Source organism: Protopterus annectens, chromosome 2.part0 (assembly GCF_019279795.1).
Source record: "Protopterus annectens isolate FY-2018-M chromosome 2.part0, PAN1.0, whole genome shotgun sequence".
NCBI lineage: Eukaryota > Metazoa > Chordata > Ceratodontiformes > Protopteridae > Protopterus > Protopterus annectens.
In genome coordinates, this window is record NC_056728.1 from 645,569,114 (window position 1) to 645,586,767 (window position 17,654).

The 17,654-nt window shown below is 41.1% G+C and overlaps 1 protein-coding gene across 1 annotated transcript in view; it reads left to right on the forward strand.

Moving 5' to 3' along the window:
* The window catches only part of LOC122792769 (WD40 repeat-containing protein SMU1-like), a 181,644-nt gene extending 177,396 nt beyond the window's left edge, over window positions 1–4,248 (forward strand). The window contains exon 6 of the mRNA XM_044060341.1: window positions 4,073–4,248. Within this exon, the coding sequence (XP_043916276.1) occupies window positions 4,073–4,248 (176 nt within the window). The remainder of the gene's footprint in view (window positions 1–4,072) is intronic.
* Window positions 4,249–17,654: the final 13,406 nt, after the last annotated feature.

A 17,654-nucleotide genomic window follows, 5' to 3' on the forward strand; every position in this document is an offset into this window, starting at 1 on the left:
TCGTAAGTGATTCGTCTTTTGTAGCAGTCTTTTTTATGCCTTTGGCTTAAACAAGAAAGGTAGAGAGGATGTATTAGGTTCATTAGCTTGGAGTGGTAAGTTATGGGCTTATGAGTATTTAAACAAAGACTGATTGAAACTAGTTAGGAAAATAGCTTTAACTAGGTCATAAGGAAAGTCTAAGAGGTTATCTATAGAGGTATTTAGCTGATGGTGTTTCAAACAGCTGAAGGATTATTATTGTTTCTGTTTTGCAAACTTATGTAAGAGTTTTGTTTGGTCTGTAATATTGGTTGATAGCATTTGTTTTTGAGTTTCCTGTATTTGGCTGAAAGGTGTTTATTTCTATGTTGACTAATGGGATCTCCAGTTTAATCCAGTTTACAAAGCCATGATACAGATCTATTTTGTAGTCTAATCTCTTCTAGCTGGTGCATATTTGTTGAGGATAGTTAATAGCATGTAGTTAAACTGATTGATGACAAAATATATGTTTGAGAACTTGTCAATTAATAGATTTTAATTAAAGTATGGCAGGTTGAAGAGGTAGTTTATTCCAGTTTCTAATTACTTCTGTCTTACATTAAGTAAAGAGAGATTTGCCTTTCCATATGCTGTAAACTGGATTATGTTTATTAAGGCTGTTTATTAGTAATCCACTACTAATAAAATTAAATAAATGTTAATTTAGCATCATTTTGGAGTTTGTGAGAAATGAGTAGCAAGACTTAAGAAGATAAGGAGAGGATAGGGTTAAATAGGATGGAGGGATGTTTGGGAGGAAATGAGGTAAGGGTAGAGAGGGACTTAAAGGGTTTAGGCAAGTGTAACTGGGGTAGGAGTCACATTTTTAGCATGAATTTGCTACATGCAGGGACTGCGCCCAAGATGATGGGGGTGTTGATTGGAGGTAGGCTGTGGAAGGAATTTTTTAAGTTGATATGGCAGACAAGAGATTTTTTTTTGTGTATGGCTTTGGCAGTGATTGTGTTTGGTGGTATGGTGCCAGAGGGGCTTTTGGCTGTGATTTTGGGGCACCTCTTTGTACTGTGTTGTCTCTGCTTGTTGCAGGTGGGTCTGTGTTGTGGGGGGGGGGATGGAGGGGGTTGCAGCCTTGTGCATCTTTTTTGCTTTGGTTGAATCTCTGTGTCTTGTTGGTGTGCACAGTTTTTTTTTATAGTGATACTGTGATGGATATCTTCTTCATATAGATTATTTCTTTCTAGCGTGTTGGGCTGGGACTGTTGATGGTTGGAGGTTCCCGTGTTTGAGCAGGAGTTGGTTGTTCCATCTGACAGATGACTGCTCACTGGCTTTTGGCTTGTACAATGTCTGGCATTTTGGGATTCTACTTGGAGGGTTGTGCACTGTGGCCAGATGGTGCAGTGCGCAGCTCTTCATCAACCAACAACACTTGTAAAATGGTACATTATGGTGCCTGGTAGAATGGTGCCATTGGTTTCGGACATTGATAGGCTGTTAGGACTTGAAAGGATATACATTTGTTGACCTGGTGTGGCTGATAGCCTTTTGGGGACTGGTCTCCGCTCATTGGTGTGGAATGTGAGCTTGATGGGCTGATGGGTGGCTTGGTGAAGTTGTGTGGAGTGGTGGTGAATGTCCTTGGTGGTCCCGGCCTGATGGCCTTTGTACCTTTGAATGCTGGCTTATAGCGTAACGGCTACATTCTGGCTGTTGTTGACTCATGGTTTGCGGGCTTGGGACAGGCATCATTGCTGCACATGCGCAGTTGTTGGCATGGGGTGATTGATCATTAATTGTTAGTGCTGTCTGACTTCACAGCAGTATGGAGCCTTTCACTTAAGTGGATCTAATGGGCAAGATATGCACCACTTGAGTATTAGTGCTCTTCTTTACAGTTTCTTAAAATAACTAGTTCAGATTATAGATTGGATATTAAAAAAAAAGGACATTTAGTATGGCAGGGCTGCTTCAAATGAAAAGGCATGGTAGGTACCTTTGCTAATGGTAACATAGGGTTTTGTTCTGTTGGGGATTGGGATTACATTTAGGGATTAGAGCTGCTCGGTGACTTTGGTATAATCACAGGAGGCTGGCAAAAATAATGATTGCTTCCAATGGCAATTGACTGAAATGTGAAACATACCTAGTTGACAATTACCCAGTAATGGATTAATTAGGAGTCAGTGATTCATTTGATTGTTTTGACACACCAGTTATAGGTTATGAATTCTCAAGTAAAACTTACATAAGTAGTTAAGCTGTTCTGCAGGTATTTAATTTGCTGACTCGTTAAAGAACAGAGTCACTAGCTAACATCACACATTAGGTTTTGGGGGAGGCATGCAACACGGTTTGGCTGGTATGGTTTTGCTGTTACACTAATCTGTAGTGCAGCAAGGGTTGCGGCAAAGTGATACAAAAATGTGGCAGTCTGGATAGTGAGGTGTGCTAAGCAGAGTAAAGGATACATGGAACTGTATATAAAAAAAAAAAAAAAAAAAAAAAAAAAAGTAAGCCTTGGGCTTTGCACCCTTCAAAAGATTCCTGCTACTGCAAAATCTGTTTTATTGACCTGCTGGATTGGTCAGAGCTAGATTGCTTTGAGCCTTTCCCCGCAATTTGTGGTTTGATTCGGGGTGGGGGGTTGAGAGGTATGATGTAACTGTTTGTCAGTTGAACAGTTGGCCACGTGTTTCAGTCTGTTTCTTGGGGGAGTTGTGGCTTTGTAACAAGTTATTGGAATGCCCAAGGATTGAAATCACTAAATAAAGGCAGATTACAAAAGGTATCTGGGAATGGATGAGTTTGCGCTGGCTTGGGGGGGTTGCTTGATGCTTCATGACTGTCCAGATTTTCTCAGAATGGTCAGATTTTAGGTTTTGTTTCTTGCTTATGGTGTGGTGGTTTACATTGCTGGGAAATGGTCAGGCATTTGTTTTAGTGGTTTAACCAAATGAGTGTTTGTGGCAGGATATCTTTAGTGAGGGTCATTGTTTATGCATGGAGAATTTTAATGGTATACATTTGTATTTCAGACTTTATATCAGGATCAGTCTCCTTCCAAAAGCATGGGTTGGCTAAACCTGTTGCAGCTCAGATGGTGTAGAGGTACGTTGCTGTGATTGTAGTGCACAGGGTCCATAGTTCAAGACTTGGACGTGATGACTTTAAGAAAGAAAACGCTCTGGCAACTTTTTGTTATAAGAGAAGGTTTGGGGTCAGCCTCTATTTGCACCTTTGTTCCCCATGCACCACGAGTTTGAGTGGTTGGTTGCTGCCAGCCAAAAGGAATCACTGCTCAGTGCCTTAGAATCTTGGTCTATGCAGGAAGCTTAAGAAAGGCATGAGGTTTACAAATAATGAGGCTGTTGGTTTTCAATTTCATATCCTTTAGAAAATTCAGCTAATGCAATAAGTCTATGAAGGAGCCTTAAGAAAGGTACAAGATTTGCAAATAATGAGGCATTTAGTTTTCAATTTCATATCCTTTAGGAAACTCAGCTAATGCAATAACTGCTATTCTATCAACTGTTTTATTTTAAATTGTGACTATATTTGGGCCTTTGCCTCACTTTGCCAGTGGCTTTGTCCAGATTTCTGCCTCTGGAGGGGTATACAAGGGGATTTGGTGGTGGCATTGGATTTTTGTGTGTCCACATGCAATGGCAGGTTTTGTTTGGGGGGGGGGTTGTATGATTAGTGTTGTCTTGCAAACACACTCACTTAATCATCCAGTGTCTAGAGTTTCAGGAGGTGGCACCTACTATGGGCTTGCCATTTTGGTCATCTGATCTAGTTTATTAATATTTCTTTGAAATATTCCATTGGTGGAAGTATGGGACTATTTTGTGTGAATTTGCTAAGGTGGGTAGTGCTCATGGGCATAGGTCAGTGACCTGAAGGAAGCAGGCTCAAAACGCTAAGGGGAAGCAGTTAAAGTTCTGTTCTATTCAAGATTGAGGATGCAGGCAATGATAATGGTTTGGGCAGTGATCAACAGGGTAAGTTTCTGACCAGGTTAATGGGGACATTCAGAAGTGTTGGGTACATGTGCCGTGAATTTACATTTTCTTCTCTTTTTTTGTAGGTGGGGAGGTGCAGAGTGAACCTCAGTCGAATGCCAGAATGAAGGAGGCCAGAAAGTTAATGGAGGTTGTTCCAGTGGATGTCTGGTTACCAGAGTGGTGCATAAGGAGGCCACAACAGGCAGTGGGCAGAGTGAGCAATGGTCAGTGGCCAGAGCAGAGTGGAGTTGCAAGCTAATGTTGCTACTGGGGTGGACATGATTGAGGTTGGATTGGAGCACAATGAGGTCATAGGTAAGCCTATTTATTTGGGTTCATTAAGGCATGTCAGGGTACTGTGTTGTGGGTAGTGTGAGGGCAAGTGAAGTGGAGGTAGGTTGGCAGTAGGGTAAACACTGGGGATTGTTATGGGGAGGGTGGAGTTCCCATGAGTGAGTCACAACAATTGTAGGAGCATAGGAGGCTATTAGGCTAACAGTTGTAGGGCTCTTACATGCCAGCCAAGTCAACCCTTGCACTCAGATGGCTGGAACCCTTGGAGTGAATTTACAGTTATCTACCAGTTTATTGTGTTCATAGAGTGACAATGATGTGTTGCATTTGACAGGATGCTGGACTTTGTTTCTTAGGTTGGGTACTTTTAGGGGATAAATCTCTTTCTTATGGTAGGTATTGGTAATGGTACATACCAAGTCAGGGTTTTAGAGAGAGTGACTTGAGGACCATGTCACTTGTTCATTGGGGGAATTTTCGTAGGTGGGGTTTCAGGAAGTATTGGCTAAGTAAGTGGTGTTTCTGGATATTTAAGGAAAGGTGTGTTTTGTCTACGTGGAAGTTAGGATTGAAAGGTAGGAATTCTGTTGCAGTGGATGTTCTGGTGTCTAGCATGGCACAGTGGGGTCACAGGTAATCCTACTTATGTAGGCTTTATTCAGGCAAGTTTGAATTACACTGGTCAGGGGTAGAGTGGATTCAGGAAGCATCATAGGTATGTAGGTGTTCTCAGGGATAGTACAGGATTTGGGTCCCTAGTCTACATGGGAGATTTAAGCAAGGCATTGGATTTGTGTTTCTTTGCAGATGTAGGTGTGTTTTAATTTATTTAAAAGTGGTTGGAGTGGTGCACAATGAAGTTTCAGGTAATTTGTATTTACTGCTCTTTGAGGGATGTCAGTACTGTTGGGGGTATGGAGTAGGTGGGTGTAGGCACAATAGGCATTCGGCTCATGGGGTTTCATTTCTGTGGCATTTATGTTATGGCTGTATGTTGTCATTCTGGAAGTGTTTTGAGGGCTGACAAAGGATAGAATGGTCATTATGTGCTATGCTTGTACTGGATAGGAGGGGGGATATCAGGATTGCTTTTGGATTTTATTAAGTAGGGCTGTTGTGAGGATGATGGTAGGTAATTGCCTTGAGTGGTTTCACATGCTTGGCTTTGATATTTTAGGTTGCCTAGGGCAGGTACTGTCCCAGGGCTCATTACAATGTAAATATTAGTAGTTGGAATGATTGAGAAATTAATACACAGAGGGCATTTAAGGATATGATTACTGTATTGGAAATAGATCATTGGGTTTAACTGTTAGTCTAGTCAAGTGGTGCCTTTTGGCGTTCATGTGAGAGGACTTTTAGGGTTGCTGTGGGGGAGACAATTGCTCCATTAGGTTAGGAAATGGCAGTTGGCAGTTTGGTCATTACTTATTCCACTGGGTGAGCAAGAGGCAGCAGTTAGGCATGATGGCATGTCGCTGACCTTGTTTGACTTAATGCCATTGGGCATTTTCAGGTTTTGGTGGTATTGCTGTGGGGAAGACAATTGCTCCATAAGGTTAGTAAATGCCAATTGGCAGTTTGGTCATTACTAATTCCACTGGGTGAGCAAGAGGCACCAGTTAGGCAAGATAGCATGTCGCTGACCTTGTTTGACCTAATGCCATTGGGCATTTTCTGGTTTTGTTGGTACATTGTGCTTGGGTAGTTTGACTAGCTTGGGTTTACTGTTTGTGATGCATTTGGGGTCGTAAGGTTAAAGGCAATGAAGGTGGTTAAAAGTCTTAATGCTTATAGTGCATAGTCGGGGTGATGGCAAGATTGTTATTAAATGTAATTTTGTAAAGAGATCTCAGAGGGTTCGCATTTTCATTGGGCACTAAAATGGAACTGCAATTGGACGTGAGGGTATGCAATTGCCTCTGCATGGTTTCAAGTGGCAGTAGGCTTAGTGTTTGGTTGTCTAGTTGGTTGGTGATGCCTAGGAATCACTACAGAACTTTGGTATGGTAGTTGGGTAATTGAGTATTTCACTTGTAGACAATGGGATGCTAGCTTATGTAGTTATGGTTTATTACCTTAGCACTCGAGAGGGATCAGTGGTTGCTTTCAGCTGTTTAGGCAACTGGTTAATTTTGTTATTTATATGATATGGATAGAGAGGTGCTGGCATGGATACAGTTTGTTTAGGCAGGTATGGAGTACGCCGAATGATGTTTGGCTTTTAATGGTGGTTAGGTTGTTGGAAGTCTGGTCAGAGAGAGGGGGAACAGCCTGGTCAGGCTGATGGGTGGAGAAGTGGGACAAGCTTGCCCTCTTTTGTTCCCCTTCTGGTGTATGGATGTTCAATTCAATAAACTGGGAAGGAAAGTGAGCAGTTGTGCTGCATGATAAGTAAATAAGCAAGCAGAGCTGCTTATTTGGTTGGAGGTGTAATTCAATAAACTGAGGGTGAGTGGTGTAACGCTGCCTTGTAAGTGCAAGGATAAGTGAGCAAGTGGAGGATGCTGCTTATTTAAGGGTGAGTGGATACGGTGCCCTTATGGTTATTTATTTTGTTTTCTTTACATGGATGTTATTATCACTTGTGTCATGTTTTGGTTGAAATTAATAATTATTGGTTAACAATCTTGTTTATGGAAGTTAAATAAAGGTTGTCAAATGTCATTCAGTGTGATGTGTTTATTGAAGGGGACCAGGACAATATGCTTTTGGATCAAGTCTTGATAAGGAACTGACTAACTGTGAACTATGCATGTATTGCCATTAAATGTGATGGTTGAAGTGTGTAGACTGACACTGTTCTGTTTTGCCTAAGGGCTGGAGTACGTATGAAAATAGTCTTTGGACTGTCCTGATTAACTCTGCAGCAAATAAAGATTTGATCTAACACTCTAAATTAATTGTTAACTATTGAGTTAAGCAGTGATCCCTGATTACAATATCCCCATACATTTAAATAAGTATTTTTGCAATGATTATGGTTCATTTTGAGGGCAGATGAATATGCAGCTTTCCTTAGAATTAATTTATGCTTATCTAGTAACTATTATTTCTTCCATACTGCACCCTGGAATATTTACAAATGTTCTCTCTCCCTTGACTTTGCCATTATGATGGTGTTTTTTTTTCTATTTTGGCTTCAGTACTGAATTTACATGCTCTCCTTGTGTCTGTGTTTTACTGACATTACCTGTTTTCTCCCATATTCCAGATAGGGAAAATGGTAAACTGGCAATCCTTCTAAATGGTGTGCGATTTGTGCTTCTGTATATGTATGTGTGTGTGTGTGTGTGTGTGTGTGTGTGTGTGTGTGTGTGTGTGTGTGTGTGTGTGTGTGCGTGCGTGTGAATATGTGTGTGTGTGTGTGTGTGTGTGTGTGTGTGTGTGTGCGCGTGTGTGAGCGTGTGTGTGCGTGTGTGTGCGCGTGTGCACGTGTGCACGTGTGTGCATGTGGTGTGTGTGCATGTGTATGTGTGTGTGTGTGTGTGTGTGTGTGTGTGTGTGTGTGTGTGTGTGTGTGTGTGTGTATCTTTGTGCCTGTCTGTGTTTCTATATGTGCTTCCTTTCAGGAATGGTTCAGTGTCTTAAAGTACATTTCATGGGACAGGTTCAGGGTGTTTATATCACATTATCGAAAGATGAAAATAGCGAATGCTATTTCATTGAACTTAAAATATCTAAACCACATAATATCGAACATTCAGAACAGCAAATTTTTTCCTTGGGAAAAACTTCACTATTCCAAAACACATACATGCAACACAAGCACACCTAAAAAAATATCAATACACACACATACACTTATAATCCTACAACTAACCCTACACTAAACTATACATACACTACTATCTATCCACTAACCTTAACCCAAACCCTAACCCTAAGGTCCGTCACTATCGCACACTCACCTAACCCGCGCCCTAATCCTAACAACCACACAATCGCACACTTACCTGAACCCAACCTGTAAATCTCCACCACAGCACTGAAAATAGCAAAGCCACAGAACCGGCCAACCGAATTCTTTCCCTAGGCAAGAATTTGGTGTTCTGCAGCTTTGCTACTTTTAGCGTTTGATTAAAACGGGTCGATATTAGAACACTCGAAGTTTTAAAATTTCGATGTTCTGCTATAGACCCGGTTCAGGTTACAGTCCCCATGGCCCTCCCTGAATAGGATAAATTACACATAAGTTAGTGAGCAAATGAATGAATAGATGAATGAATAAATCTTGGATTGTTCTGCTTTCATTTAATTTAAAGAAAAAAACTCAATGTTTATCATATATCATGTTATATCATGTTAAACCAGTACATGGTGTTGCAGTCCAGATATGTCAGCACAACAGTTCCTAGGGTTGGGGAATATGCCCCTTCCATGGGAAAAGTACAATGTTTGAGTTAGTATATATAATTAATAGGGGATGTGGAGAGTGCAGGCAGGCAAGACCCTGCAAAAAACAGTAGATTTCCTTTGAATGATCAGAGGTTGCACCTTGGAACATGCAAGTTATGGTGTCAAGCTTTTTTTTTTACCTTTTGCAGTCAGTGTTTTTAGTGATGCTCTGCTGAAGTTTAGAAAACCTCCAGTTGGTCTATATATACATATATATGTTTACAGTATTTGTATGACTATGATGTGTATTATGTTTTATTTTGTGAGGGGAGGGCAGCCAACTCAAAGTCTGCCCCAGGCAGCACAAACTCTAGCTATGCCACTGTAAGGAGCTGAGCACTATTAACTGTTTGAAAAGGGAAACAAGAACTTTTTATAACTGTGTACTTAAATGTGTCCATAGCTAGCATCTGATGGCTCCCATGATCACTTGCCTGTTGTTCTTATGCCACTGTAGTGAATTGTGGTCAGCCTGATTATTTAGTCTTGAACCTTCAAAGTAGTTATCTCAGTATATCTAAATATGAGGCCAATAAAAAAAGTTTTGGAAATTATGATTTAAAAATGACTTCATTATTTCCTTTTGTCTTCTTGAAGTGAAAATTGAACACAGATAGATAGATAGATAGATAGATAGATAGATAGATAGATAGATAGATAGATAGATAGATAGATAGATAGATATTTAGATATATAGATAGACTGAAAGATATATAGGTATGCTAAATATGATCAAAACAGTGTAATGTCATTAGTGTCAAAAACAAAAGGTTGACAGTGCAAATGTTGACATGTCACTATGCATGCACTGAAGAAAACCATCACAGCATGCTCATAAAAAAATTGGAAACACTGATTTTTGCAGGTTCAAGCCTCCCTGCACCCCTCCATGTGCGGGAGGGTTGTGACCCCACACTCCCCTGCTAATTATGTATACCAACTCTGACATTGCACAGTCCACAGAGAAGGGGTGCATTTCCCAACCCCACACATCTATTGGCCATCTATTTAGTCAACCAAATTGTCTCAGCTAAACAGATGTTAACATTAAATTAGGGATTTCTATATATATTTAAGCAATAATCAAAGACTATGCATGGATAAATCCTGATATACCCACAAACAGGAGTGGATTACTGCTTTTATACAATGACATTATTCAATAAAGAATTTTTTAACTTTTCTTAAATAATGTCTTTGCATAATGGCACTTCACTGTTCTTCCATGTTTTCCTTGTTTACTGGTATAGTGTGCATGCATAAGGACTAGTTATGTACTTGGTCCTGTATCTGGAGGATGCTCCAAACACATTTGAAATGCTTGTTAAGCACCTTTCTGACATCAGAAAAGGTCTTAGCATTCCTGTATTTTTCCTGCTTCAGAGAACAATTGAATGTTCCATACATTACATTACAGCATTGCAGATGACAGCATTATTTGCTGAATAATGTATAGTTATTATATTTCAACAAAACCTTTTAAAGTGTGTTATGGGTTAAGTTGCTCAGCTTGTCTGTTTTATTAAATGTGTCTGATAAAAATATAAATGGTTCCAGAAAGGAATTATGGGCTCGATTCCAAAAGACTTGCTCTCAGTGTATGTTATCGCATACATTGAGAGCAGGCTGAGAGCATCCCCGGGACTCATGAAGCTCGGCGCAAGGACGGAGTTAGCCTTGCGATGACCGTGCAGTATAGAGATGGCACAGCAGCACCACATGCATATTAATGAAGGTGCACTGCCGTAATGGTCACATGCATAGGAAACATGTACGAGTGCAGGGGGCATGTCCAAGCAATGCACGGAGGCGCGAACACGTCGGCTGCATATGCGCAACCTAAAATGCTGACTAGTACAGCCTGCCTCTAATAGTAATCACTCCTGTCAGTGTCCACAGATACTGAAATGTATGCAAAGCATACAAGACATCATTGTGAACACCACAATAAGAAGTAAACACAAAGGCATGTAGCTGAATATTGAGTCCCCGTCCCTCGAACAAAGATATTTAAAACCCCGTGCTCGTATTCCATTGTAGTGTCGCTAGTTTTACCAAATGGAAGTGAAACGCATCGTGTTAGCACACCGCCAATTGCCAAGCCTAGCCCAGTGGTTTGGGTTACCACCTGTCCTACATTGTGAGGGACAGTCCCCCTCTAGGCAGGTGTGTCCATACAAAAATCATAATAAATGTAAAATGTCCTGTGATAGTAGGAAATAATTATGTCCCATATGTTATGTAATAGTCCCACACAGTACATATGTCCATATATAAAATACCTATATGTTACAAGAAACAGAATAAGCAAGTAAACAAAACAGAATAAGCAACTACACCGCTACAACAATAAAAGCTTATATGTAGGCATGAAACTAAAGTACTATCCTTTGTAATGACCGTGGGTATGTGTTGGCCTGTAAACTCAGACGTGTGCCACGAAAATGTCCCATCCAGGTCATATGAAAAGGTGGCAACACTACCAATGGTAAGAGCATTCACCCAATATCTGCCCATTCGCGGTCCAAGTCATCCTTGTTAGGACGGCCCATAGATGAACGGGTATTACTCGGGTCTACCTACCATGTCATGAAAGATAAGTATTTGTGAGTACCTATGTGCATGAAGTACAGCATGTGGATGATCTGAAATGTTAGTGTAGACCTCACAACCATATTGGTCCCAAAGACATGTAGTGTACACAATGTGTTCTGTTGACTGTGCCATGGGCCATCAACTAGAGAAGGGATGAATGTTGTTTGTGGAATATGGGGGTGGGGGGTGTCGGGTAATGTAATAATTCACCAAGAGGAGACTGGGTTGGATGCACAATAAGTGAACTGGAGGTCTACGAGGGAACGGTGGGTGAATCAGGAACATAACCAAACAACAAATATACACATCCACAATACAATCCCACAAACATGTGAACATTAAAATGTGCAATACACATGTGCAGAAATGTTATCGGCACATACCCACATAATGGCCAGGCCTGAACTAAGTCATCTAACCCCAACACACCTGGATACATAATTGAATACCCATCAACCCCTTCACAGCACACCCCCCCCTTCCTGAACGTCCACAAAAAACAGCCATACTCGGGCTGCTAGATAGGCGCGGCCATATCTGCACATAGTGACCTCTACCCATATCTAGTAGGCAGTCTCACCCTAGGCAGTCTCAGGATTGCAAACTATGTATCCCCTGCATGTATAACCCTACCTTACAGCCATAAAGCAAAGATGGTCATCAGTTCCCACAATTTTTGGATATCCCTCATGGGATATGTATCTGTTCTAAACATTAGACTTGGTGTCACGACATGATGTCCAGTCCTGTATACATCTGGACACAAGTTGTATGAGCAGTAGTTGTCCACAAGACTGCTCAGCCTCCAGCCAGTCCTGCAGAACCTATGACCCGGGATTGAACACCTGACCGTGATGCACGTCTCCCCACGTGCATTATTGGGAATATATACCTTATACAGTCACATAGTGGCAGTCGGACATAGGGTGCTTAAGGTGCTTTAAAGCAGATGTAAGTAGGGTTACCACCTGCCCCACCTTGTGAGGGATTAAACACCTGACCATAATGCACGTCTCCCCACGTGCATTATCGGGAATATATACCTTACACATTTGCATAGTGGCAGTCGGATATAGGGTACTTAAGGTGCTGTAAAGCAGACGTAAGCAGGGTTACCACCTGCCCCACCTTGTGAGGGACAGTCCCTTTTTGGGCAGTTGTGTTCAGACCAAATATAATACAACGGCAAATGTCCTGTGATTGTAGGAAATATGTCCCATATTTCATGTAACAGTTGCATAAAACAGTTATTTATGTAAAATACTCAAAGTTACAAGAAACAGATTAAGCAAAGAAACTGTTACAAGAATAAGCTTTCATTTAGGCAAATAAGTAAAGTTCTAACCTTTGTACTGACCATGGGTATGTGTTGGCCTGTAAAATCTGATGTGTGTCCCAAAAATGCCCCGCTTTGGCCATATGAAAAGGTGGCAACCCGAGACGTAAGTGGGTATGCAAGCATGTATGTGCGACGGTAGGTGACGGTGATTCAATGGTATGGGAAATGTAAATGAGTATGTAGGTGTATATGCACATGTATGTACAGACCGATATACACACACACACACACATATATATATATATATATATATATATATATATATATATATATATATATATATGTGTGTGTGTGTGGATATAAAGAATGAGCATGGTCAAAATAGAGGAAATCCCTGTAATTGTTAGTGTTGTTATATATCAGGATGGCCATAGGTGAGCACACCTCTGCATCCCCAACCACAGGTAGGACGCTGAAAGTGGAACGAACGATCTCCCCTTGCTAAGTTGACTTTCAACTAGGTACAGGGCAGTCCCAGTCCCCAGTCGGACAGGCCTAAACCCGGAAGACCATATGAACCCCTTGACAATCAAACACACGTATGTGCCAGGGCTGTAGGCCTTGGAGGTCTGAATATCCTCAGAGTGAGTCAACATGCAGCATGAGTCCAAAGCAGTAGGGAATAGGGAATGGCGCATGTGTAGTAGTGCATTTTTCCCAACAGGTAAATGGATGCCTGCTGTGTAAGTGAAGCGATGAGGCGTGTGTTCAGGTAACTATGCACCATGGGTATACATATAAATGAGGCAGAACACTGATAGTGTAGTGGTTAGAGCATCCACCTAAAGAAAAGGCATTCACAGTTCAAGGTCGACAATAGCACATATCATTTTCCTTGTGGAATGAATGTTGCTCTGCTGTAAAGCCGACATTTAAACATGTAAAGGTGAATGTGTGTATCACATGGGACTATTAACCAGATCCTTTCAATCAAAGTGGTATCGTCATAATGTTTAAGGCACAAATAAGTGACAGTAAACATATGTAATGCAAAATAAGCATAGGCAAATGCACCTGCACAGGTGTAAGCATCTCCCAGCATAGGAAATGTATGTTTGTATGTACAGATGTAATACACACACACACACACACACACACACACACACACACACACACACATATATGTGTGTATAGATATATATCTACATACATGAGAAATATATACATATATATATATATATATATATATATATATATATATATATATAGATATATAAAAAAATGGACATTGTAACGGTAAAGCATACACAAGGGATGTGAAGGGAATCAAGAACAATGTTGGTATTATAAAGTGCTTTCAGCATATGTCATAAAAAGCTGCCCAGGAGTGAGCAGAGCACTGCTACTCACACCACAGGCAGGGTTTTACAAGTGGGAGTAACATAGTTGAAATGCTAGGTCTACTTTACACACAGACGGAATGTCTGGAGACCCTGTGAATACACAGGGCGGGACAGAATGTGTGTAGGGCCCCAAAAGCTCTGGAGAGGAAAATGTGTAAAGGTGTGTCATGGTTGCGATAACAAGTGGATAATGGATGTTACGCGTGTAAATTTAACACAGGTGGGGTGGAGGAACTATGGGTATGCAATTATGGATCCAGGTGTGCCTGGTTGGATGGGCCGGTTCTAATGGACCACCCCGTGGAGGTCAGCTAGGCCGTAATAGGTATATATGCATACTCACATGCAGACAACAATATATGTTGAAGTACAAATTCTGTAACACATGCATTCCATTTGTTGACATAAATAATAGGAATGTGTCCATACAAACATCAACAGTGCATGGAATAATAGGCTGTGCAGAAGAGGGATGGGCCAAATCACACTATCACATTCGAATTACCATCGCTAATCTCTACATGAACATATAGCGACATCTGTCCGCTGTATAACATGCTACATACCGATTACAAGATAACTGGAGTGTGTCAGTGTTATAATGAATAAGGCACTAGTATGCTGGTGAAGCTTATAAATACCATTACGCATGTGTAAGTGCATATGAGCGGGGAATGTATTGACACACTGATGTGTATATATATATATATATATATATATATATATATATATATATATATATATATATATATATATATATATATATATATATATATATATATATATATATATATATATATATATATATATACACACACACATTTATATATATATATATATATATATATATATATATATATATAAAACTGCAAGATATGAATATACATGTATGAATACATATGCAGATATGTCTGTATATATTAATGTAAATATATATATATATATGTTACAGTAAATATACACATGTATATACCTAGGTTATGTTACAGCAGTTATGGGTAACATGTTTAGACCGGGCATATGTTGGTGGGAGGTCCACTCAACAAACGTCTACTTACCACCCCCCCCCCCAGCTAGGCCGGTGAGACATACAGACACACAATAAAGGGAAATACAACACTGCTTCCCAGACCACCGGCAGGAAACTACCAGTGGGAGAGATCTACAAGGTCTACACTTTAAACATGGACAGCGACGTCCCTTGAGGGACACTAAAAATCTGGTACTTTCAACCAATGGGGGAACACAATTACGACTAGGATGTAGCTGTACATGGAACAGTAGGTTGCGCAAGCCTGATAACACATGGGTTGACACAATGTACGACATGTGTCCCGGGCAGTGTGTAGGGGTGTGTTCCTATCCCACCTGTGTCCACCTGCACCCACAGTAAGGATGAGTGCTATAGAGTAGGGGCAGGTGGGGGAACTATGGGTATGCGATTATGGGGCTAGGCATGCAGGTGTTGGCTGGCAGACATGTATTAGGACTGCCCCGTGGGTGTAAGTAATATTCCGATGTGGGTATAGCAGATGCCCATACCTCCCAAAGTGTAAGAGCACATCTACTGGACAGTCCATAAACCAGTGGGGGAATACATAGAGACCATATCATTGAACTGTCCCCGATTACCAGGGACGTCCGTGATTATGAATCAGAATCTTAACACAGTCCCAACTAAACCATCCTAGAACTAGTGATATTAGGAGGAAAGGTGGTGGAATACACGCAATGAATAATGACAACATGTAAGAGTCATAAACTGCATGCACCTCAGACAATGTGTATGAATACATATGTGCTCTGTGTCCGTCAATGTGTCAGGTTAATAGCACCAATCTTCTAAATGTGTCCCTGAGGTCATTATGCAGTGTCCCTGATTCAGTGTTTATTCTTCCCCATTCGTATGAGATGTCTGATAGTGAGAGAAAGCGCATGTTCCACCGACTACCTTAGAAAGTTGATAAAATAATAGATTTGGGGTTTCAACCTGTCCACCTTTGTGAGGGACACTCCCCATGTGGGCAGTTGCGTCCTGCATAATAACTGTAATTAAGGCAAATGTCCTGTGATTTAGGGCAAAGACTACCTATATTGTCTGTAGTAGTAGCATAAAACAATTATGTTCCTCTGAAACACCTAAATGTTATAGGTAACAGTATAAGCAACTATAATGCTACAAGACTAACCTTTTATTTAGGCAAAACAGTGAAGTACACCACTTTCTACTGGCTGTCGGTGTGTTGCCCTGCAAAGTCTGATGTCTCTACATACAGTTCCTATAGGGTTGCCACCTTTCCAAATGGCCAAAGTGGGACATGTTCTGTAGAAATGTCAGACATTCCAGGACTAAATGTACCTACAGCCATGCATAGTACAGGATTACACTTATTTGTACAAATAAAAGCTTAATCTAGTTGCATTTGAATTGCTTATGCTACTTCACATAACATATAGAAGTGTCATATATAAAATAACTGTTGTATGCAATTATTAATGAAATGTAGAATATAATAATGTCCTGTAATCTGCATATGTGATATGTCTTGATTATTTTCGCACTGTCCCCCGCAAAGTGGGACATGTGGTAACCCTAAAGTCCTACCTTGGCCAATTGAGAAGGTGGCAAACCTATAATAGATATGCAGTAGCATGACCCGTCTGACGGATGTGGCTACCACAACCCAACTACTCATTTGTAATGCAGGGTCTCGGTTCCCATGTATCAGCCAGATGGGAGCAGAGTGTATGCAGAGCACACAAATATGATTAATTCACTGGACTGGCCGCTGATTCCATACAGTTGAACGCCATGTGGTCACCTAATGCACAGCCATTCCTGATACTGTAGTCAAAAGTGGCCTTAGGTCAACTGGTGCCCTAGGCAGAGGGCACAATGGCACCACCATACCACCCAGTGCCCCCATCCTGGTCTACCTACACCAAATAAATACTGGTAAAGTGCCCCCACTAAAGCGGCACCCTAGGCGGCCGCTTAGTTGGCCTATGCCTAAGGCTGGCTATGACTGTAGTCATGTAATCCGATGTGATAGGCATCACAAGGTATGCTCAAGAGGAACACATGAATATGAATGATTCTCCGGACAGGCCGCTGATTCTGTAAAGTCAAACGCCATGCCATCGCTAAATAGGCAGCCGTTTCTGATACTGTATTCATGTATTCCGATGTAATAGGCATCACAAGGTGGGAGCACATTTTATGAGGTACACACAAATATGATTGTGTCACTGGACAGGCCACTGATTCTGTACAGTCGAACGCGATGCCGTTGCCTAATGGGTGGCCAGTCCCGATATTGGAGTCATGTAGTATGATGTAATAGGCATCACAAGGTAATATTGTGGTCCTCGCTCACACCCAGGGGTGTGAGTGACAGATGCAAGCACCAATGCCAGTGCATTAGCAAGTGCAGGATCGAGCGGGTATAAGCGTGTTTGGCTACCAGTATGCGAGTATTGCATTAGTTAAGCAATGTAGAGACTAATCAAGTGTAAGAGGCTGTAACCAGAGGATATCATACAGCGCAGTCATTCAGCAGTATAGGAATGTATCCCATCATGTAGATGTACATGTGAGTATTTATGTCCAGCATACAGGTACATACATATATACAGATGTATCAGGGACATACCATGTGGCACCAAAGCATTACAAACGAATGAAACAGGAAACAC